Source organism: Daucus carota, chromosome 7 (genome assembly GCF_001625215.2).
Source record: "Daucus carota subsp. sativus chromosome 7, DH1 v3.0, whole genome shotgun sequence".
NCBI lineage: Eukaryota > Viridiplantae > Streptophyta > Magnoliopsida > Apiales > Apiaceae > Daucus > Daucus carota.
Genome location: NC_030387.2, coordinates 29885387 through 29909811, shown reverse-complemented (window position 1 = coordinate 29909811; position 24425 = coordinate 29885387). Strand labels below are relative to the sequence as shown.

General features: G+C 33.8%; 2 protein-coding genes across 3 annotated transcripts; both read left to right on the top strand.

Moving 5' to 3' along the window:
- The first annotated feature begins 774 nt into the window (after positions 1 to 774).
- LOC108196804 (CAAX prenyl protease 1 homolog) lies at positions 775 to 14501 on the top strand. Its single transcript, XM_017364241.2, has 14 exons — positions 775 to 909; positions 3782 to 3929; positions 4024 to 4108; positions 4185 to 4280; positions 4916 to 4981; positions 5151 to 5249; positions 5415 to 5528; positions 5611 to 5721; positions 6570 to 6632; positions 7412 to 7504; positions 8661 to 8774; positions 8988 to 9059; positions 9197 to 9262; positions 14137 to 14501. Exons 1-14 carry the CDS (start codon positions 879 to 881, stop codon positions 14251 to 14253), a joined length of 1275 nt encoding a protein of 424 aa, XP_017219730.1. The 5' UTR covers positions 775 to 878; the 3' UTR covers positions 14254 to 14501.
- Positions 14502 to 16525: 2024 nt separating this feature from the next.
- Positions 16526 to 20184, top strand: LOC108193790 (mitogen-activated protein kinase 4). Of its 2 annotated transcripts, XM_064082349.1 has the most exons (7): positions 16526 to 16838; positions 18000 to 18129; positions 18379 to 18516; positions 18805 to 18836; positions 18939 to 19134; positions 19477 to 19660; positions 19742 to 20184. In XM_064082349.1, exons 1-7 carry the CDS (start codon positions 16660 to 16662, stop codon positions 19912 to 19914), a joined length of 1032 nt encoding a protein of 343 aa, XP_063938419.1. In that variant the 5' UTR covers positions 16526 to 16659; the 3' UTR covers positions 19915 to 20184. The 2 variants fall into 2 exon arrangements, with proteins under 2 accessions (XP_063938419.1, XP_017216099.1); XM_017360610.2 differs by having other exon boundaries at positions 16527 to 16838; positions 18805 to 19134.
- The last annotated feature ends 4241 nt before the right edge of the window (positions 20185 to 24425 follow it).

Below are 24425 nucleotides of genomic sequence, written 5' to 3'. Positions count from 1 at the left end.
TTTATATCATTAAATTCAAATTATTAGTACCATATAAAGTTGATGGCTCGATAATATATAAAAAAATTTATTTCAAGAAAGTTTTAAATTAATTATAAATAATCATTAAAAAATATTTTAACTCAACCCTGTTCATTATACTACTCAACCATACTCAACCAAACACATGATATTATAAATGATACTCAAACCTCATACAGTCATACTCTCTCAACCCAATTCCTCATTTCAACCTCAAACCAAACGATGCCTAAAAGAGATGTATTTCACTTGTGTTTTGATGAACTTTATATAATCTATATATTTTAATAGTTTATATTTGATTTTGAATTTATGCGGATTTTAGATAAAATGTCATAGGTTCAGAGTCTTAGGATTTAAGTAATATGTTTCAAAATCTCATTGATTTTTGAGAATTTCAAATATTTTGAAATAAACTTAACAATCCCGTAAAATCCATCGTTTCATGAAATACAAAAGAATTCATAATCATTTGAATAAAATCAGATATTAATGAATGTTGAATGATCTCAATTAAATATCTTCAAATTTTAAGTACAATTTAAAATCTTGTTTTAGTATCATCAAATTTTGTGATATAATTTCAAATTATAATTAAATATCCAAATTCTGATAATTTTTTAAAATCTGAATGAACATCCTCGAATTTTACAAACAAAAACTTTCTTTTAAAATCCGAATAAAACAGAGCCGTGAATATATTTACCCGCGTGGGCCCGATCTTGAAATTGAGACCCCGTATCGTATATTCATTTGAAGGCAGCAGCAAATATTTTCTTTTCTAAAATTTCCAACAACAGTTTCTTTCTTTAATCTTCTTCTTCTACTAGTTTGAGCTGTTACTTCTGAAAGCCGCTATGGCGTTTCCGTACATGGAAGCTGTTGTTGGTATTACTCTACTCATCTCCTTTTACCCTTTTCATATCTCTATATGTTTTCCCGTAAATCACGCTTTCTTTTCTACTTGCACTATGCTCTTGTTGATATCTATATGTGTGTCAGTGTGAGATTAGCCGTCCTTTTTTGGGATTGTATGAAGAGATAAATGAGATTCTTGCATCTACTAGGATACCCATATGCATAGTTCTGTATATGATCTGTTGATATTAGGTTTTGTTATTGTTATAATCTGTTCTTGCTGTTTTTGGGTGAAAAACAATGTAATTGGATTGGTGAAATGCTAAATCATCACTAGAGATGATTTAGAAGGTTTTGTGATTTTTCGATTGATCAAGATGTTTAAGTATCGAATGATTTTTTGGGTATCTTGGACATCACCCTTGAGAAGAAAAAATCGTGGCACATGCCTCAGAGGAAAGGGAGAAACACAGTATTTAGTACTTTCAAGATACGAGCTGTGTGGCTAGTATATTTTTTGAAACTTCATTGGGGGTTTCCGTTGGTTGCAACTTCATGTTTTTTCAAATATATCTGAAGTATTGTGGTTATCAAGAATTAGTTAAGTCAACATCACTATATGTTATGAAAAATGCAATTGGAATGTGGTTTTCTTCAATTTGTTAATCCACCAAGAAGATGAAATAATAAAGCCCATATTATCTTGTCTTTCTTTCTCTTCTCATTTCTCTGTCTAAAATCCACTTAAAATCTTCTTTCATCATGTTATTAGTTATTCCTTATTGCATTTTCTCTTTTTTAGACCAAAGGAATATTTGGTTTTGATTTGGCTCTACGTCTTCAGGAGAGAGATGTTTGTGGGGGGCAGTATAAAGATGAATTTGAAACAGAAAAGATTTAGAAGAAATAGAATTTCCCTTGACCATTATATATTTCATGTTTGTTGATCAAGCAAATTTTATAGATTGCAATGGGAGAGAAATATGATGGAAAAATCAAAATTATCAGGTTAAAGGGTTTCCAATAAAATCCTCAAATAGGGCACATGAGTATGAGTTTGCACGATAAAATTATATATATATTAACCTGAATTAGGACTATGGCTCTATTGTCGTGAACACTGTTTCACTGAATCAAGTATTTCAGTTTCTGCTCGGTTGTTAGAAGTGTACTTACATGCTCAATTACATTGAACGCTACTGTGTGGAGGTCTGAAGAAGTTTATGTATAGCGCAATTCAGCGTGAGACATCAGAATGATAAGCGGGTTTATGCCAACAATATGGAATTGGGGAGTGGGGGAATAAGAGTGAAAATAGAGTGATGATTGTTAGTCTTTATTATTGTTCTGATATGGGATTGGGTAAGAGAGTCGTAATTCACCCAGCTCAAGTGCGTTAAAGTATAATGGAAGGTTCAAAGTATACTTTAGGGCTTCAATTGTGACAACTCGATAACTTCACTTGTTTTGTTCTTCACTTAATTATTACTTTCAATCTGTTAATTTTATTTTACGTTACTTTTTTGTTCCAGCGAGCTCCTCTCCTTTTTCTTTTACCTGGTCACTCCTTTTTCTTTTTTATGAGTTAACAGTACTGTGTAATATTGTATTATACACTAACATGAATTATCTCCCTTGTACATTAAATTTTGGAGATTCTTTTAACAATTATTTTCATGTGATTGTGTCTGTTATGTAATATGATTATATTTTTTTTGTAGGCAATATAATTTCAAATATGTGATTCAGATTTCTTATAATTATTATTGAATCAATGTTTTCGCCTAAATTTAGCATGTAACGTATTTGGTTGGTTTATGGTTCTTGAAGAATTGTTTCTTTTGTGATTTTGTTTGTAATGTAATATGATTTCATTTTTTTACGCATCATGATTTTGAATATGTTGATATTTCTTATAGATTATTATTGAATCAATGTTTTCGCCTAAATGTAGCATGTAAATTCCAAACAGCTTTAACTTGGTATCTTTCTTCCTTCATGGTCATGTTCCTTACTCTACATGTCTCTTTTCTACCTTTGCATCCTGATAATGGGATTTCGATTAGGGGGGGGGGGGGGGGGGGGGGGGGAATAAGTTTAACTATATAGGGTATGAGAATAGATAGGGAAAGATGAGAGATTGTGTCAAAGAAAAAGAGGTTGCCATTAGAAAGAAGTACAGAATCCATTGTCACTGTTTTGTTTGAATATGAGATTTTCTAATGTGATAAGTAGCATCTGATGTGGTAGCCAAACGGACTGCTTTTCAGTTAATTGAATGGATATGGATTTGGTATCTGCTTATTGATTATTTGTTTTAGTAGCTTGGTACATCGAATCAGACACACTTATGAAGTAAGGCAGAATACAGTAGCCAGTACCTTAATGTCCTCTAGAATTATGCAGTTAATAGATTTACAGAATGAAACTACTAAACAGCATAATTAGTTTTTTCCTCTATTAAGTTCGCATGGGCAAGGTTATACCAAGAGCCGCATCTGATATTACTGGTAGATTAGTTACACAAATAGGTCCACACACAATATGGCAATTGATGATAACTAGCTTAGGACTTCTGCGACAGACACATTTTTATTTATAGTTAATATTTTTCACATTTTGTTCAATTGATCTTTTTCTGCTTTTTTGTGTGTTGAAATTTAGAAATTTATTTTTCTTTAAAGCATCACTTATTATTATTATTTAAGCTTATATTAATAGAATACCTGAAGACACTATTGTAATGGTAGAAATATTTGAAATATTTACTAGAACACATGTAAATATCAAATTTTAACATTAATTTTTTATATTTTTGTTGATGGAGTCCTACACAATTTTATTGTTTGCATTCACGGTGTTGTTTGCTATGTTACTGAATCAAGAACTTTTTTTTTTTCAGGGTTTATGATATTGATGTATATCTTTGAGAGTTACCTCGATCTGAGGCAACACTCTGCCCTTAAACTACCGGCACTTCCAAAAACTTTGGAAGGTGTCATTAGCCAAGAAAAGTTTGAAAAGTCAAGAGCCTATAGTATTGATAAGAGGTTTGGTTACCAGATATATATATTTTTTTCAAAATTATATACTTCACATTCATTAATTTTCTTATATTTATTAGCTATCAATGTTGGGTTTCAGCAACTTTCATTTTGTTCATGAGTTCGTGACTATAGTAATGGACTCTGCAATTTTGTTCTTTGGATTGTTGCCCTGGTTTTGGAAGGTCAGTATTACTGTTCTATATTTAAACTCAAGCAGGCCAGATGGTTTCTGGTTTTCTGATTAGGTATTAATTGCAGAGATCAGGAGATTTTTTGCTTCTCATCGGCTTGGACGTGGAAAATGAAATATTGCACACTCTTTCTTTTTTAGCTGGTTTTATGATTTGGTCTCAGGTACTATAGTCGCTTCTGTTTCATATAAGATAAGTGTATACATGCATGTTCATATGGCACTCGGATAGTTAATCAAGTCAACCGAGTGTGCTCTGTCTCTGTTGGAAGTAATTACTCTCTTTGGCCTAAAATGACGGCCAAAAATAAATTTCGGACCAGTGAGTAGTACAGTTAAAGTTGAAAAGTTGGCTTATTGATCCATTTGCAGATTACAGTGAAAATACATATAAATATACCAGAAATTGCCTTGACGATTTTGCTTTCCTTCCAATCAACCCCAACCTTATAAATTCCACTTACTGTGATGAGTATAATAAGATATACCAAGTTTGAACTATAATTTGAGGGTGATGCCTCAGGGTTATTAAAATAGCAGAAGTCCTGTAATTTTTCATTTGTTTCCCTTGTGCAGCAAATACCTATCATGATAACAGTGATCAGAAGTATACAATAGTAACTTAAGAAAATATTTTAAGATAATTCTTAATACATAATTGTCAGTTGAAAACACTATTAGAGGCAATTTTGGTTTTTTGTGCAGCTTGTCCAATTACTATTAATTTGTATATTTTATACATGTATGCAATGTAGATAACTATGTGCATTTGACAGTACTTGTTTTCTAATTACTGCAGATTACCGATTTACCATTTTCATTGTATTCAACATTCGTGATTGAGGCTCGGCATGGTTTCAACAAAGTTAGTTTTTTAACTTCACGTTCTTGTAGCTTTATGTAGCATAATTTTACAAGTACAATCCAAAATTATAAATAGCTTTTCTAAATCATTATCTTGGCTGCTTAGCATATAAATTTTTTTCCAGGCTGCATGAGTCATTTCTAATAAATGTGCCATTTATATTGTACAGCAAACAATATGGTTATTCTTTAGGGATATGATTAAAGGAATTGCCCTATCTGTTGTAATTGGACCTCCTATTGTAGCTGCAATCATCGTAATAGTACAGGTATACACGGATTCATATTTTAAAGTTATGATACTTGTACATTTTCGTCACATTGTACATTTACACTGCTAAATATTGGTTAATATTAGTTACATTGTACAGTTATGAGTTAACAAGTTCTCCAAGCTGCATTGCTTGCTAATATTAGTTTTGCTTCGGTTGCAGAAAGGAGGCCCTTACCTGGCCATCTATCTATGGGGATTTATGCTTGTTCTATCTCTTGTAATGATGACCATATACCCAGTTCTAATAGCCCCACTTTTCAACAAGTTCACACCTGTGAGTACCGATTCGTTTTGTGTTTTTCGTACATAATAGAATTTCAGACATCCTATTGTGTAATTATTTTGTTAATCAATAGCTTCCAGAAGGAGAGCTTAGGATGAAAATCGAGAACCTTGCATCTTCTCTCCAGTTTCCTCTAAAGAAGCTGTTTGTAGTTGACGGATCCACTCGATCAAGCCACAGCAATGTGAGAATCAATCTTGGTATATTGTGTTTAGTTTCGAAATAACTATATCTAGAGTATGGCTTCGACTATAGTATTATAGTGTGTATATGTTGGGGTTTTCACAAGTAGTGCCAGTGTGGCACCCTAGATAGTGCGTGCATACTGCTTCGTACAGTATAAATAATTATATAAAAAAAAATAATAATTCCCCATTCAGCATTTGACTTGAGTTTTGGACTCTTCTATTACTGTGAATTGTTTGATTAGATTGAGTAAAAAGTATATTTCTCTCAGTGATGGTCAAATAACCTTCGTAAACACTCAGAGTCCAGAAAGCCACAGAAAAACTCATACTTTATAAAATATGCTACAACTATTTCGTTAGTGACCTGTTGCTAATTTCTCAATTCAAAGTTGTTTCTTCCTACAAAATTTATGTTAGAAGATTCAGGCAGTTGGTACGTAGTTTCTAATATTAGTTGATTGAGCAAGCTTGTTTACACTACCTGGCAAAAGTGACTGGACTATCTTTTTACTAAATTGTGTAACAGAGGTGGGAATATTTTCATTCCCTGTATTTTCAAAATCCTATACCTTTGGTTTCATGTTTTCACCTTCGTGTTTTCGGTTTGAGAACTTACTATTCTCGAATATATATATGTATGTAAATGTGTATTGATGCAGAGACATCCACATAGCAGCTAGGTCTAATCATCATTATTCATTTCTTTATTAAAAGTATGCTCTTCGATGGAATGGTAAATGTTATGCTAGATCTATGAGTTATAACAAAAGATGTAATATTTTTGCCTTGCTTTTCTTCTTGTTTCCCCTTCTGGTGATATAATTAGTTTGCTAATATTATGCAGGCATATATGTATGGATTTTTTAAGAACAAGCGGATCGTCCTTTATGATACATTGATCCAACAGGTGCAGAGCCATATTCATTTTTTTCACCTTCAGACACTTGTTTGATTTGGTATTTGTCTAGTAAAGAAGAAAATTGTTGATATTAACAAATTTCTACAGCGTATGCCTTAGTTGAAGATTTCTGCCTTAAAACATGTAGTGATATTTTTTGGAACTGCGCTTGTCAATCTAAACAGATCCTAGTAAATTTTTCGTCTTTTTGAAGTATCAATAATATTACACCAGTATATATGCTTCCAGGGTTAGTGACTTGACTGACTTCATGTCATAAGGCACAGATGACCGAGTACAGCTGTTCCCTTTTGTTCTGTTGACTCTCATTATACAATAGGGCTATGTATAATATATGTGAAGATGCATTTTCTTCATACTTGTTTCTATAAAATATTATTTTTAGTGTGAGTAAATCAAGAAGAGTGATCTTGTCCGATTTATTTGTTAAGAAATATGTCATGTGGCACATATTGTTGACTCTTCTGGCATAAATATAATTTATTCTGTTTCAACTTTGTATTGTTCTGCACCCTTTCCTCACGTTGATGCTCTACGAAGACCTCTTGTTATGTATCGTTTGTGTTCTGTAGTTGATCTTAAACTTAATTAAATATGCTGTCCTCTTCAAAAACTGATCTTGTCGAATGTGAAATATGAATGAGATGCATGCTTTTCTGGAGTAACTTAATACCAGCAACTGGGCATGCTTTTACATTACTAATAAAGTCCATAATTTATTGAAAGCTGTGAATCTTGATATTATCTCTGGAACTAATGGTATGCAGTGCAAAAATGAGGAGGAAATTGTTGCTGTAATTGCCCATGAACTGGGCCATTGGAAGCTTAATCACACTATGTTTACTTTCATTGCTGTTCAGGTCCGTAAATGTCTCAATGTTGCGCCTTCATTATTCTTTTGTGCAAGTGTATCAAATAAAACTTCAAAAGTTGAGTATCATTTATATATTTCTTCTTGCATAAAACATTTATCTACATTTGGTTGATAAATTGGAGGATTCTTTTCTCTTTGTTATTTATTAATCAGGAGACCCAATGCTGGTCCCTGTGCACCCAGCAGCAATTTTACTGCTGCTTGAAATTGCAGTAATGTTTTCAAGTTGAAAGATGTATCTAGTTCTGCCAGGATCTGTGCCTTACTAGTACTATAGTAATGCGGTAGTCTGACATATAGGGTTATTATAGTCTTCTCAAACTTATTACAAGACTTAGCGTATAAATACCAAATCAGTTGTAAAATTTCATTATGCATAATGAAATATCAGAAAATGAGACTTAGTTGCAGCAACTGCTTTTCTCTAAATTCTATACTCTCTCTCTCTCTCTCTAACAGAATTCTCAGTTCTCTCTCTAGGGTTTCTTCTATCTCTCTTAGCTTTCTTCCCTGAAATCTATCAATCTCTACCTGTTCTCCACTTTTTTTTTGCCTTAATCAAGCTATAATCTCCTGTTTCATTACTTTTTTTTTTGAATAAAACGTACTTGCATATATTAATCCTTATCCAAATCAAGGTTACATGAAATAAAATCAGGAGCAGCACCAATCCACTCCCGAGGACCTGATTTACTGTCAAACTTATAGAAAAACTACAAAATCATCATGAAATCAGAAAATACAAGCCAGGAATTCATTGATTCCCGACAACTTTGCACTCTGCTCTCAGGGCTACTCATGGAATCTTAAATCTGTAACTCAATTCTGTGATTTAGTGGGAGTATTGGGGAATTGAATTAGACAGAAAGTGTTTCTCCCAAGTTGTAAATTACGCCGGGGGCACAAAATCTCTATTTCACAAGAATGAATATCTTTACTCATTCCTGGAGAGAATCAGTCCTCATTTGGTGTGAAGTACTTATGGAGCAGCTCATTATATTATGGCTTGTGTAACCTGTCATCCTTCATTAGGTCTTGCAGATATCCTTTTAGTCAACAATTAAAGAATTACAATAATGTAATGTTTAGGCTATTTTAGCTTTGGATAAACCTCATCATATTTATATATTTACATGTTACAGATCCTCTCTTTCTCACAATTTGGAGGATATACCCTGGTTAGAAACTCAAAGGAACTGTTCGAGAGCTTCGGGTTTGATACACAGCCAGTCCTTATTGGACTAATCCTTTTCCAGGTAAATTATATATCCTCAACTTGTGTGATGATTGCATGGTACATTACAAGTAGTAAAAGGTTAGGTCACTTGAAACATGTAGCCATTACTTTTTCTTGTTAATAATTATTATATGATTTAATACAAAATAGCAGTTTCTAATACTTTATATATTGTACAAGTGACAACAACTGATGCTGTTCATAAATTGAGTACAAGCTTTGTTTTGTGCAGCACACAGTGATACCTCTCCAGCGTATTGTTAGCTTTCTACTAAATCTTGTCAGCCGAGCTTTCGAGTTTCAGGTAAAATATCCGTGTGTGGTTAAGCTTAGTTGAAATTTGTATGGAAAATGAAATTATACAGGTGTCATATCTATCTTCTATTACAAAAGTATCACTAATCTTCTTTTGACAAATTTTATAAATCTCTTTAATTGAAGGCTGATGGTTTTGCTAAGAAGCTGGGGTATTCCAAACCTCTTCGAGCTGCTCTTGTGAAATTACAGGTATATTTATCTTCCAATTGTTGAGTATACAACAACGAAAGCAAAACCCAAAAGCGAATAAACAAGAACAAGAAAAATAAACGACAATCACACAAGACAAAGATTTTACGTGGTTCGGAAAATCCTACTCCACAAGCCACACTAATTTTATTGATCTCTCACAATTTGTTGTGTTGTGATTTTACAATTACATGGGAGTATTTATAAGAGAAGAAATTGACCTAACCAAAATAGGAGTCTAACTTTGAAATATCTAACTCTAATAGGAGTCCAAATATTTCTAACCAAGTCCTATTCCGAATCTGACTCCACAAACCCAACAATCTCCCACTTGGAGTCTGACCTCATCTTCACTTCACTTCACTTGTAAATCTAGTAAAATCCACTACTTCAATCAATAACTCAAACTAGTGCGGTGCCTTCTCATCAATTAATTCTGAAGGCCAGTTGAAGCTATGCAAAGCTTCAACTTTTCACTGGTAACCACCTTAGTCAACATATCTGCAGGATTCCTTGAACCAAGGATTTTCTTCAAGGACAAAGTACCATTGCTAATCAACTCTCTCGTAAAGTGATATCTCAGCTGAATATGCTTCGTCCTCGCATGAAACACAGGATTCTTCGCAAGATGAATAGTACTCTGACTGTCGCTATATAAAGCACTGTCCGCCTGTTTCTTGCCCAACTCCTCAAGAGAATTCTTCAACCAAATCATCTCCTTGCTTGCTTCAGAGATAGCCATATATTCTGCTTCCGTGGTTGAAAGAGCAACACTCTTTTGAAGTCGAGACATCCAACTAACTGCGGTGCCATCCAAAGTGAAAATATATCCCGTAGTACTCTTTCTTGTATCCAAACATCCACCCAAATCTGCATCAGAGAATCCTTCCAAGATAACATCTTTCTTGTTGTGACGTAATGCAATCTTGGATGTACCTTTCAAGTAGCGCAACAACCACTTGACTGCTTCCCAATGCTCTTTCCCTGGATTAGACATGAACCTGCTAACAACTCCCACTGCATGAGCAATGTCTGGCCTTGTACACACCATAGCATACATTAAACTACCAACTGCAGACGCATATGGAACTTTAGCCATATATTCCTTGTCTTCATCCGTTTTAGGTGACTGCTTCTTTGTAAGATTAAAGTGAGCCGCCAACGGTGTACTTCTGGTCTTCGCATCCTGGATACTGAATTTCTCCAACAATTTCCCGATATACTTCTCCTGGGATAATTTTAATGTACCTTCAGATCTATCCCTCATGATGCTCATACCAAGTATCTGTTTTGCTGCACCCATATCTTTCATCTCAAACTCTTCAGACATCTGTCTCTTTAACTTGTTGATTTCTCTCATGTTTGATCCTGCTATTAACATGTCATCAACATACAACAACAATATGATATACGATGAGTCAAACCGTTTAAAGTAACAACAATGATCCATTGCACTCCTTGTGTACCCATTCCTCATCATAAAGTTGTCAAACTTCAAGTACCATTGTCGTGGTGCTTGCTTCAAACCATACAAGCTTTTTATAAGCTTGCAAACAAGGTTTTCTTTTCCAGCCATCTGAAAACCCTCTGGCTGTACCATGTAGATGTCTTCATCAAGATCACCATGTAAGAACGCGGTTTTAACATCCAGTTGCTCTAGATGTAATTCCTCAGCAGCCACAATACTCAACACAATTCTGATAGTAGTCATCTTAACAACCGGAGAAAATATATCAGTATAGTCAATACCCTTTTTCTGTTGATAACCCTTGACTACTAACCTTGCTTTGTACCTCTTGCTGCCATCAGGTTCATCTTTGATCCTGAACACCCACTTATTCTGTAAAGCCTTCTTCCCTGCTGGTAATTCTGTTAAAGACCAAGTATCATTCTTCTCAAGAGAATTCATCTCTTCTTCCATGGCTGATTTCCACTTAACTGAATCATCCACCTGAACTGCCTCTGAATAACACTGAGGCTCTCCATCCTCGGTCAATAACATATAATACGCTGAAGGTGAAAATCTTTGTGGTGGCCTCACAATTCTGCTAGATCTTCTTACCTCAGCCTCTGGAGTAACTGGAACATTATCAGAACTCCCACTATTTTTTGCAAGATCTTCTTCTGTAATATCATCAAGCACTGCCTTCTCTTTTTCAGGTTGTTCCTTTGTAAATCCAGAATCGACCGCAAGCTTATCCTTATATACTGCATTTTCATTAAAAGTAACATCTCTACTTCTAACAACCTTCTTCATGTGTTCATCCCAGAAACGATAACCCATATCATCTGAGCCATAACCAATGAAGATACACTTCTTCGCTTTCGGATCAAGCTTGTCCCTGTCAGAATCTTTGACACGCACATAAGAAACACACCCAAAAACTCGCAAGTGTGAAAAATTTACCTCCTTTCCCTGCCACTCTTCTTCAGGAATCTTGAACCCCAAAGGAACTGAAGGTCCCCTATTTATGAGATATGCCGCTGTGCTAACTGCATCTGCCCAAAACATCTTTGGCAACCCTGCATGTAATCTCATACTCTTGGCCCTCTCATTCAAGGTTCGATTCATGCGCTCCGCAACTCCATTCTGTTGTGGTGTCTCTGGAATAGTTTTAATCATTCTAATCCCATATTCTGCGCAATAGCTTTTAAACTCATCACTACTATACTCACCACCATTATCTGAAATCAAACTCTTAATCTTCAAACCAGTCTGATTTTCAACTTCAGTCTTCCACTTCTTAAAAGTAACAAACACATCTGATTTATTTTTTAGAAAATAAACCCATACCTTTCTAGTGGAATCATCAATGAAAGTGACATAGTAGCGAGATCCTCCTAGTGATGCAACTGTTGTTGGACCATATACATCCGTATGAATCAGCTCTAACTTCTCCGCCTTGGGTGTCCTCCCTGATTTTGCAAAAGTAACCCGTTTCTGTTTTCCAAGAACACATGGCTCGCAGAAACCAACTTCCACATTCTTCAGCTCTGAAATCTTCCCCTGAGAAGTTAACAACTTCATGCCCTTTTCACTCATATGTCGAAGCCTTTGGTGCCACAAAGTCGAAGAACCAATCTCATCTGCAACTGAATTTACTTCACAGCTAGATTGTTCAACTATATACAGCGTCCCCTTTTTCTCTCCGCGAGCAACAACAAGATTCCCCTTTATAACCTTCCATTGTCCGTCTCCGAAAGTAACTCGATACCCTTCCTTGTCTAACTGACCCACAGATAACAACATCTTCTTCAGTCCAGGAATGTACCTTACATCTTTCAACGTCCAATCAGTTCCCAAAGAGGTTTTGAGATTAATATCTCCCATGCCCACAATATCCAAAGTCTCATCATCAGCCAGACGAACTTTACCAAAATTTTCAGCTCTGAAATTTAACATCAAATCCTTGCAAGGGGTAGCATGGAATGACGCACCAGAATCCATAACCCATGATTCAACAGAACATTCAACACAACAAATTAACGCATCATCATTCACCACTTCTTCAACTATATTAGCCGAATCATCCTCTTTCTTCTTACCTTTAGGAGCTGCGGGAGCCGTACACTGATTTCTGAAGTGACCCTTCTTTTGACAATTCCAACAAACAATATCCTTGCGATCTTTGGATTGTCCTCTCTTCTGTGACTTCGATCTGTGACGCCCCTGATTCTGCCCCCTTCCGGTCTTTCTGCCTCTACCCTCAGCACTCAACAAGGAACCTGACGACTCTCCTGAGTTTCTCCTACGAATATCTTCTCCAAGAATCGAATCTCGAACTCCATCAAAAGTCATCTTACCACTCCCTGATGAATTACAAATTGCAGTGACAAATCCTGACCAACTATCCGGTAAAGAGGATACCAACAATAAGGCTTGTACTTCATCATCGAATTTAATATCCACAGATGTTAGTCTTGATAGGATGGAATTAAATTCGTTAACATGATCAGCAACACAATCACCTTCATTCAATTTCGTGGCAAATAGCAAACGAATCATATATACCTTATTTGACGCAGACGGCTTCTCATACATGTTTGATAAAGCCTTGATCAATCCGTAAGTTGTCGTTTCCTTGACGATATTGTAAGCAACGTTCTTCGCCAAAGACAATCGGACAACACCCAGAGCCTTCCTGTCCAATAACTTCCATGCTGTCTCATCCATTGAAGCTGGCTTCTTCTCTTCTAGCGGTTCATGTAGCTTTTTCTGATATAGATAATCTTCTATCTGCATCTTCCAGAACCCAAAATCTCTTCCATCAAATTTGTCGATCTTTATTTTCCCATCTTCTGTCATCGCTCCCACTCGCCTGAAAAACCTCGGCTCTTGATACCAGTTGTTGAGTATACAACAACGAAAGCAAAACCCAAAAGCGAATAAACAAGAACAAGAAAAATAAACGACAATCACACAAGACAAAGATTTTACGTGGTTTGGAAAATCCTACTCCACAAGCCACACTAATTTTATTGATCTCTCACAATTTGTTGTGTTGTGATTTTACAATTACATGGGAGTATTTATAAGAGAAGAAATTGACCTAACCAAAATAGGAGTCTAACTTTGAAATATCTAACTCTAATAGGAGTCCAAATATTTCTAACCAAGTCCTATTCCGAATCTGACTCCACAAACCCAACACCAATTGCTTCAATTATGGAGTAATAATTTTTGGACAGGGGGATCTGTTTATCTTTGCATGCATGATATAGTGGATGATGTACTATCCTATCTTAGGAGTGTAATTGCCATATCAAAAGTTGTATTGGTTATATGTAGTTTTCATGATTCATATAATATATTTTTGACTCCAAAATATATTGAAGTAACTTTTTCCCCTCAACTATACGTGCTGGTTTATCAGGAAGAGAACTTGTCCGCCATGAATACAGATCCCTGGTACTCAGCCTATCATTACTCTCATCCTCCCCTGGTTGAAAGGTTGGCAGCAATCGATGAGCTCGAGAAGAAGGAAGACTGATAGAGAAGAGATCCTTTCGTATTCCTCAGTTAGAGCTAACCTAATGGTGACTGATATAAATCGTAGTTTTATCATTTGGTCTGAAACTTGCCTGTAGTAATCAATATTTTGGTAGTTGCATATAGAAATTCTACACATGAGAATCAGTGTCGTATCATACGAATTTGCCAACAGAGTAACAAATGATATGAAAGCACATATATGGGCTTAATGTCCAATTATAGTGGAAATTTTCTGTTAAGGCTTAATTTCTGGTGCTCTTTCCTGTTATCATGATATTAACTTTGACGAAATCAAAATTTATTGTTTACAGATCCAATTTTTGAATGCATATATTAATTTGAAACAGGTGTATGATTATAGTATGTTCTTTTATGTTATGCCTTTGTAGAAAAATAATTTTTTTTGGATCTAATGTTGGCGACAGCAGAACTACAGTAACACTTTTTTATTTTTTTTGGTCAGCAGTAAAACTTCTCAGCTGGCAATAAAAAAATAATTTCCTAAAGGTAAATAGTTCCCAATATATAACTCTAAAACTTGGTGGATAAAGGTAGTAGGCAAACATCACGGACAAGTTGATATTAGCCCATGCCTTGTATTTTAAAGGAGAATGGTCTAGCCATTTCATCCATTCTTTACGAGAAGATATTAGCCAATGCCCTGTATTTTAAAGGATAATGGTCTAGTCCATTTCATGCATTCTTTACAAGAAACTGTGACTTTTACCTGGCCTGAAAATTTGATACACGACATGAATATGATACGAAAAATTTGGATTTGATTTTCAATATTCGATGAACACGAGAGTACATGTTGAATTTAGTGTCGGGTTCGGATTTTTATTTTATATACACAAAAATACATGAATATACACCATATAAATATATTTAAAAAAATAAGTAAATGTTTATGTAAAGATATATATATATATATATTTATATATATATATAATATATATACATGTACAAATTTGTACACAATTATATACAAATATACAATTTAATATATATTTTTCATTATATAATACATAAAAATGTATTTAATAATTATATTTTAATTACAATTTATTATTATATTTATATTAAATATACACGAAAATTTCAATAGACATGTTTTGAAACGGGTATGACGTATGAGATGATTTATACGAAACCGAAACAGGTTGGATATGGTTTTCCTTTGCACGAGACGATTGTCAGGTCTACTTTTACCTCCTCAATTCCAGCTCTATTCAAGTACTTTTCATGACCAGCAATGAGGATCAATATATCAGCGTTTTTGATGGTTTCAAAGTATTGGAGCTTCCTTATCAACAAGCCCGGAACCAAAGCTGGGAGAAAAGGCTTTCTTTTTCCATGTACATTTTCCTGCCAGATGCAAAAGACAGCCTGCCAGGCGCCAGCACTGGTAGAGAGAGCTAATTCAGACCCTGGATTCCTTGACCGCTATGTTCCAAGTCGAAGTGTTGAAGTTGGAAAGTTCTGAATTCCAAAATTTAAATTTGAGTACAAGATTGAAGCATCAGAAGCTTTACAGAGCCTAGGACTGGTCTTGCCCTTCAATCCATCAGGAGGTCTCAGACTCTCAGGGAGACGGTCTCTAATTTTCTCCCTCTCTTTATCTCCCAAATAGTGCATAAGAGCATCTCCAAGAGACTCTTCAATGAGCTCTTAAATTGAAATTTGAGGAGGGAGAAAGAAATTTTTGCTCCAAGAGATTCTTAGTAGCTTTTCATATCACTGAGAGCCTCTTGTTTCTCTCTCCTCTCTCCTCAAAGTTAAGAGCCACTACAAAGCTCTTAACTTATTTTTTACAATAAAATATCCATTCCCTCCAATTTATTGAAGTTGACGAGAAAGGCACTGAAGCTGCTTCTGCAACGGTTGCTTGCCTGAGGAGCAGTTGTGGACGTCGGGTAAAACTGCAGTTACAAGCTAGGGTTAAGTCCGGGGTTTGTTCGTAATCATCTAGCTAACCAGGACATACATTTCGACTTCATAGATTGAATTTCTACTCCAACATATACAATATTTGCACCGATATATGTTTATGTTCGATAACACCGAGATTATCCGGAGATTTGTTATATGTTCTTACAACTTTTGTACTACACTAAACAATGATTTTAATGTCCATATCAACATCTGTCATGTCACAATTTGTTAAAACAATATTACAGACTAATGACGATAATAACTTACATAAAATAGTTAATTATTAGTTCAATTAATTGATTGATTAATAACCAACCAATAACTAAGCAATAGATTTACACGCAAGAAAGCTATGCAAATAGATAACAGTTTCTTCCCCAGCTTTAAGCTTGTTATAATGGAGTATAATCTAACTCTTTAGGCAGTTTAGTTTCTTTTTCTTATTTGTAATAAGTCAAGCAGAGAGAGCATGGAGTCGAATTCTGCAGCTTCCTCAGCTGGTGATCATAGTAACCATACTAGAAGAGCAATGACTAATGAGGAACGCTATGCTGAGTATAATGTGTACGGTAATCTGTTTCAAGTCTCTCGTAAGTATGTTATTCCTCGTATCCGCCCTCTTGGTCGTGGCGCTTATGGTATTGTTTGGTACGTCTTTCTTCTTCGCTCTCTCACACATGCACCCACAGAGGCACACACCTACGTGGTTCGGACAAATTTAGAGGATTTTTCCGTCACTTTCTTAGTTGTTTTTCTTGATTACACCCAATGAAATTTTCTGTTGCAATTCTGGCAGTGCCTCTGGATTAGAGAATTTCATTTATTTTTTGAAATTTTTCGTCTATCTAATTTAAAATATATATATATACTGTTCAGTTATGCTGGTTTTTGGTTAAAATTATTTAACATTAACATTCACTTATCCAATATGATTGTTCTATGTATATGTTTGGTTTTATGAAATTGATTAATGGTCCTAAACACACAGTTGGTGGTGGTTTGGGAAGACTATAGGCAACTTTTTAAGGCTTTGCTTATTTGACAAGGGCAATTTGGAGTTGTGATTAGTAATTAGGTGATAAAAAATACTGCAGGATTTGATTTTTTGTTTTGAGTTGACCTATTAAAGCATTGACATAAAAAAAAAAGGTTAAGCATGGTCCGCGTGGTTAACTTTCAGAGTTGTATAATTGAGGCTGGTTTAACTTTATATGTTATTTTATGAAAAATGTCAGCGTCAGACTGGAATTATTTAAGATTTTGATATTAAATCCATATGACTACACCTTGAAGCTTAGCTTGGGGGCATTTGATTAGTAAATTTAGGTATAAGAGTTTGGTATATATGTCCTTATAGGTATGAAATTGATTAAGCTTTTGCGTCGTCAAGCTTCAAGCCTCTTATATAGTTTGTTGTCTGAGTCGTCGAGTCTCTGTACTCAGTGACATTGCCGAGTAGACAAGTATGAAGTGTTCGATCAACTCAGAAACTTCTTGTGAACTGGCCAGCTTGTTTGTTTAAGAGTTTGAAGTTTGAACGTTACATTCAATATAGTTCCCATTGCGAATTTAATCATTGCTGTAGAAGTGTGGAGAGTATTCATAACTATACAAGTAAATGACTTAAAAAGCCTAAAAATTTAATTGAGATGGTGTGTTTTCCTTTTAGTTGCTAGAAATAAGGATAAAGGTTTAAATAAGTACATAAATGTGTCTCTGTAATTTCTTCATGAAGAAAGAACATAATATGAACAGATAACTGGTGCTGTTGTGTACTTGTGTTATATATGATCTTCTGAATTGCTTCAGTACTGCTTTAAACTCTGAGACGCGTGAGGAAGTCGCCATCAAGAAAATTGGTAATGCATTTGTTGACGTAATAGATGCCAAAAGGACGCTTCGAGAAATCAAGCTTCTTCTTCACATGGATCATGGAAATGTAAGTCAATTCATATTACACTACAACTTTTTTAGATTCAAATTTCCCAGGTAACTAATGACATCTGTTAAGATAATCTGATTAAGATCAGCTGAAGCCCTTATGCTTATATTATTATTTTTCTAATGGTAACTAATGGTAACTAATGCTTATGCATTGACAACTATTTTTCTTACACAAGTGCTTAGTCCTATATTGTGCTGCTTATATCTGGACTGCATTTAAAATTTATCTTATCTGTGTTCATAGGTGATTGCAATCAAAGACATTATAAGGCCTCCAGAAAAGGAAAGTTTCAATGATGTCTACATTGTCTATGAGTTAATGGAAATGGATCTGCATAAGATAATTAGCTCCAACCAGCAGCTTACAGACAAACATTGTCGGGTTTGTCCCAAGTCTCTGTATTACATAAGATAAATTTGCATCACAGCTACATTTGTTTGATCATGAAAGTTTCCATAATCTGGTATTGCTGTTTATCTCATAGTCTTTCCCTTTATGCAACTAGCCAACATTACAATTTGCTTCTTATTCAAAATATTCTATGATTTCTATGTTATGTCCTATATTTTGACACAAGTGAACTGACTCGAAGTATTACTTGACAATTGTTGGATACTTATGTATGAAAATGACATTGAACATTCCATATAAACTTCAAAACTTGTGCAGTATATCCTTTACCAGCTACTGCGAGGTCTCAAGTATGTTCACTCCGCAAATGTCTTGCATCGTGATTTAAAACCAAGCAATTTGCTTCTTAATGTAAACTGTGATCTAAAGATTGGAGACTTTGGACTTGCAAGGACGGCATCACTAACTGATTTGACCACTGGCGTTGTTACTCGATGGTACAGTGCACCAGAATTGCTCCTTAATTATTCAGAGTATACAGCAGCAATAGATATCTGGTCAGTTGGCTGTATACTTGGTGAAATTCTGACTAGGCGTCCGCTGTTTCCTGGAAAAGATTATCTCCATCAATGGAGACTTATAACAGAGGTACAATGCTACAGATGCCTTTATCTTGGATTTTTGGCTATCAGTCTTCTTCTTCTTTTTTCTTTTAGTTTTTTTTTCCAAGACACTCAAGCTGATAATAAGTCATTTCCTTGCTGTCCATTGCTTTTGATATTTTCATTGTTTTGCAGTTCCTTCTCTATCTGCATCAAACTATAGGCGATATCCTAGAGCTTAAATATATTTTGCTATTCTGTACTCACTTTTTCTTTTCTCGCTAAAAACGGTTTTTTTCTTGTTGAATGTATGGGAATAAAGAAAGTTTTTGTTTTCTCTCTGTCATTCTGTTTTGGAATTGAATTATTTTTCTTTTGCGCGGAACAGCTGATAGGTTCACCTGACGAGTCCAGCCTGGGGTTCCACAGAAGTGATAATGCACACATAAAATTCAGTCAGCTTCCTCAGCACACTAAACAACCTTTTACTACTAGATTCCATAACAAGTCTCCTGGTGCTGTGGATTTGCTGGAGAAAATGCTCATATTCGACCCCCACAAGCGTATCACAGGTTACTTGAACTGTGATATCCTTCTTTTCTAAATATTGTCGTTGTTATAACTCCATTTCACAATTTTTCTCCCATTTGTAGTTGATGAAGCACTTTCGCATCCATACTTGGCACCTCTTCACGACATTAACGACGAGAGGGTGTGCTCTCAGCCTTTCAGTTTAGACTTGGAGCAGTCGACATACACCATAGAAACTATCAAGGAACTCATCTGGAATGAATCTGTGAAATTCAATCCTGACCCGATTCTTTGAGACCCTTCTGTCAGTAAGTAAGAATTGTTGTATACGCTTTGATGTCGCAACTTGTTAACCGGTGAATGAAATAAGTCGAATAAGTGTAGCTACTGTTACAGGGTTAAATGCCTGGTTTGCTAATAATCGTCCAACTTGTGATATCCATGCTTCATTGAAGTTTGTTACACGGGTTAAGTTCAGAGTTTGCTGTAACTGACCAACTTCTTATATTCATGATTTTATTAGGATGAACATTTCCATTTTGTGAATTAAATGTTTTTTCCTGTCTATGGGTGTTTCTTTACCACTTAAAAGCAGGATTCGGTTTAGAAGTTAAAAACACTTATTCGTATCGTTTGTGTAAAAAGTCTGGCCTTCAATCACTTATAAGTATTAACTTGCTTCTAATTTCTATTTCATTTTTTTATTTTAAACAAGAAGTACTTATTTTAAACTCACCCAAATGGCATTCCAATGTCCTTGAATTATTACTTTCAATTAGTATTTTAAATTTTTAGACGCATCTTAAAGTGAAAATCAGTCTTACAAAATTTTTTCGATGATTATTTTGTTTGTTTGAACTTGTAAGAGGAAAGAAAGGACACAAATGATTTTAAAAAAAATTATAATAAGTATTATATGACCATTATAACATTACAATGGCAGCAGTAAAAATTATAGTCGTTTACATGTCCACTTTTGAACAAATTACGCATATTAAGAAAAATTAATATTTGTAGAAATTTTTCATTTATTATTGTATTTATTACATTAACCAAATATAATATGTGGGTAGTAAATATAACTTAGTAAGGTATGATATAAAACTCATCTTGGAAATACAAATATTGACTACACTCCATTAGAAGTCGAAATGGACAAGTAATTTGAAATAAGTTTTTGTTCTCAATAGTGCACATGTAATATGAAACAGAGGGAGTATAAAAGTAAAGGTCTGTTAGAATTTAGAAAGATTAATTTTTTATTTTTCACCGGTGTTGATGATAACACAACCGGAATGAAATATCATACTCTCTCCCTCCCTTTTTATTGTCACATTTCTATTTTTGTTGGTCAAAATTGACTAAGTTTTGAACAAAGATTATAAGTCACACACTCATTATTTTAAAATACTGAAAATTACATCTTAAGGTGAATTAAAAATTATTTCCGGTGACATATTTTTTTTATTTTATTAATTGATAAAATATTAGTTTCAAAAAAATTAATTGATAAAATATTAATAAATTTCAATCAAATTTTAGTCAATTTAACCAACACAAAATCAAATTCAAATGTGACATTTAAAAGGGATGGAGAGAGTATAATGCTCGTTGTCGCTCGGCTCAGACAATTCTTTCATTTTCAAAATTTTTGTTCCAACAGTAATCGAGGGACGATGAAGACAGGACATCATCAGGGACTCTTGAAAATTATGTAAACCCTATTGATAACTTGTCGGATTACTATTTATTTGGCTGGATTTTCTAAATCCTTTTTTGGCTTCGTTTTTGCAACTATTTGTAATAAATTTATAAATTAATTTTTGATTTGTAACCAAAATCTAAAAAGTTGGAAGTTTCAATTTTTTGTTTGATTTACTCAGGTTTTGTAATTGGACTTCATAAAAATATAAGAACTTATAATATAAATCAGGTGATGATATAAAATTAAAAGAACAGAAAAAATGTCTGAAATTATATACAACTATATTATCAGATTTTTTAGTGTAAGTCATGAGTACACACTTGCAATCACTTTTTAATAGGTATTGGGATTTTATGGGCTTACATTTAGAGATGGCAAAAAAAAACAGATCCGAATGGATACCCGACCGTTTCGACCCGAATGGATCTTACCGAACCCGATATTTTGGATTTGGATTTGGATTTGGATTTGATTTTTAGACCCGAACGAGTTTCGATTTGGATTTGGATACTAGGTATATATGTATGTATGTATGTATGTATGTGTATATGTATACTAATATACTTTTTTTCAATTTTAAATCTACTAAATTTTGTTTATATATAGAGTGTGAATGTATATATTCTTGGGTTATAGTGGCTTTTTTTGTTTAACTAATGAGTTTCTTTAATATTTCATACTCCATATAGTGAAGATTTGTGTTCAGAAATTATTAAATACGGTTCAAGATTTTATTAATGTGTAATACTTTATTATTAAAGTAGTTTAGTTTTAAATATAATGAAATTTAAGGGCGAAAAAATCAAAAATAATATTTTTACAATACTTTATAAATTTCAGAATTTAAGTTTTGGATAAACCCGAACAAACCCGAACCCGATCCGAAACCCGTGGATTTGGATTTGGATTTGATATTTGAAACCCGATTGGATTTGTATTTGGATTTTAAAAATAATTTGGATTTGGATTTGGATATCTCAAATATCCGAACCGATCCAACCCGTTGCCATCCCTACTTACATTCCTGACATGCACAAAAATCCACACAAATCAAAATCTTGCACGTAATAAATAAAAAAAATGATCGTTAATGGACGTAGTATTAAAAAAAAAAAGCCTTTAATATAAATTTTATTCATGCGCCCAAAAATATCGAGCCACCCTGCTTCACGGTGAAGCAAAGGGGAAATTTTTTTGAAGCTGGTTAATGCAACAGCTTAGAGCATCTCCAGCAGTGTCTTAGTGTCTTCCTTATAAATATTATAAAATATTGAATCCTAGTGATTTAGGATAAGATTTTGTATTTCAACTCCAACAATGATCCTTATAATTCATTCCTTATTATTATTATAATAATAAATTTGGAAAGAGATTGATAAAAGATGGAAGGAAGAGAGAGAAAATAAGTTACAATAAGAGAGAGAAATGATTTTTTTATTAAAGAAATCAAATAAGGCATGGCTAGTGGTGCCTTATTAATAAGGCATGCAAGGAGGATCCTAGTGATTTAAGGCACCTCTGAGCACTACTGGAGCACTAATTTATGTCACATTCCTTATAATTGGACTTAGGACATGAAATAGGGAAGGAGTTGCTCTTGGGCCACATTCAATTAATCAAACGTATCTCAGTAGATGTACGTTTCATGCATGAACAAGTGCGTGTAACACGACATTCTCACAAAAGACAAATCACCAAGCATGTTACTTTGCATTTCTTTTATCAGAAGAGAGCACAAGACAATGTTTGAAGCATGTGACTGGAATTAATAGCATCCACATGTGATTATTTTTTGTGTAGTCAAAGTTCATCTTGATTAACTATAATATAACGAATGCTGGAATTATGTTACTCGATAGAAATATTAGATATTTTAATAATATCTAATTTTTTCCCCCAAATTTTAGTCAATATATAGTTTTTTTTTTTTTGAGCAAAGTCAATATATAGTTAATTCCATCTAGTGATGGATGCATATAAATGATTCAATTAAAATAAGTTATTTATCATGATATTTGGAAAAAATATTTATCACAAGAGATTTAGGATAAGACTTACAAACTCACATGATAAGCTGAATATATTACGTAGGATATTTTGTTATTAATATATAGCTTTGATTACATTATAATTTATGCCAATCATGTGATCATATTAATAAATGTTATTCTCGTTTGAAATATAATAAGATTTTATTTTATGTGTACAAATTATTGAATCAATCTATCTTCCTAATATACCTCAAAAATACTGTCTATGCGGTCCATATGGCCAATTAAATTAATATTACATTTGTTAATAAGTTTGCAAGTTCAACTAATCAAACCTTAAGTTCATTTAATTTGACTTAAAATAACTTAATATTCTGTTCATCAATAATATAAATAAGACAAAAAATAATAATGTAACACTTTTTTCCCATTTTATAATGTATACTATACGAAATATAATAAACAAATAAAAGGATAATTTATAGTTCAGCAATTCAGCAACATAATTATTCTTTCTCTTATTATTTTAAAAATCAAATAAAAATATATAAAAAAGTAAAAGACAGAGACTGAAGATAACAGAAAATAAGATAAATTCCAAATGAAAAATTTAAATTATATTCTCGTGCTTAGTTCAGTGTCGGCATAATTCATGGATTACGAGCTAGAATGAAATGGTCCTCGCCTCATGTCAATCTTTAATGCTGGGCCTGACAAATTAATTTCTTACAGAAGATCACAACAAACTGTACTACTAATAATTAAAATGATCCAGTGGGCAAGTTGACATTAATACGTAGAACAGTGAGTCTCTATGAAAATGAGAATCTGAGAAGCTCATCGTGCATGCTAGCACCTCCTACTCCAGATTCAGTGTATAATTATGAGCAAGGGTATGTTTACTTTTCTATATGTGTATCTTCTTATAGCTTCACAAATATCCACTAAACATGGCAGTCTTTCTAATTTTGAGTCCTTCACTTTAGACTTGCATGTGGAATTTAACAATTTAAAAACAATTTACAGAGTTCAAACACTCTGCTATCCGGTATGAGCACCTCTTAAGTTATCGGTTCTCTTAAAATCTCAAGGCGTTAGGAAAGAAGGTTA

Bases quoted from the DNA above. Each gene is read 5' to 3' on its own strand.
- LOC108196804 (XM_017364241.2), top strand. From the start codon at position 879: ATGGCGTTTCCGTACATGGAAGCTGTTGTTG. The intron at 4,109-4,184 runs GTCAGTATTACT...TATTAATTGCAG, and splicing joins TGTTGCCCTGGTTTTGGAAG to AGATCAGGAGATTTTTTGCT. The intron at 7,505-8,660 runs GTCCGTAAATGT...TACATGTTACAG, and splicing joins TTACTTTCATTGCTGTTCAG to ATCCTCTCTTTCTCACAATT.
- LOC108193790 (XM_017360610.2), top strand. From the start codon at position 16,660: ATGGAGTCGAATTCTGCAGCTTCCTCAGCTGGTGATCATAGTAACCAT. The intron at 16,839-17,999 runs GTACGTCTTTCT...GAATTGCTTCAG, and splicing joins GGCGCTTATGGTATTGTTTG to TACTGCTTTAAACTCTGAGA. The intron at 18,130-18,378 runs GTAAGTCAATTC...CTGTGTTCATAG, and splicing joins TTCACATGGATCATGGAAAT to GTGATTGCAATCAAAGACAT.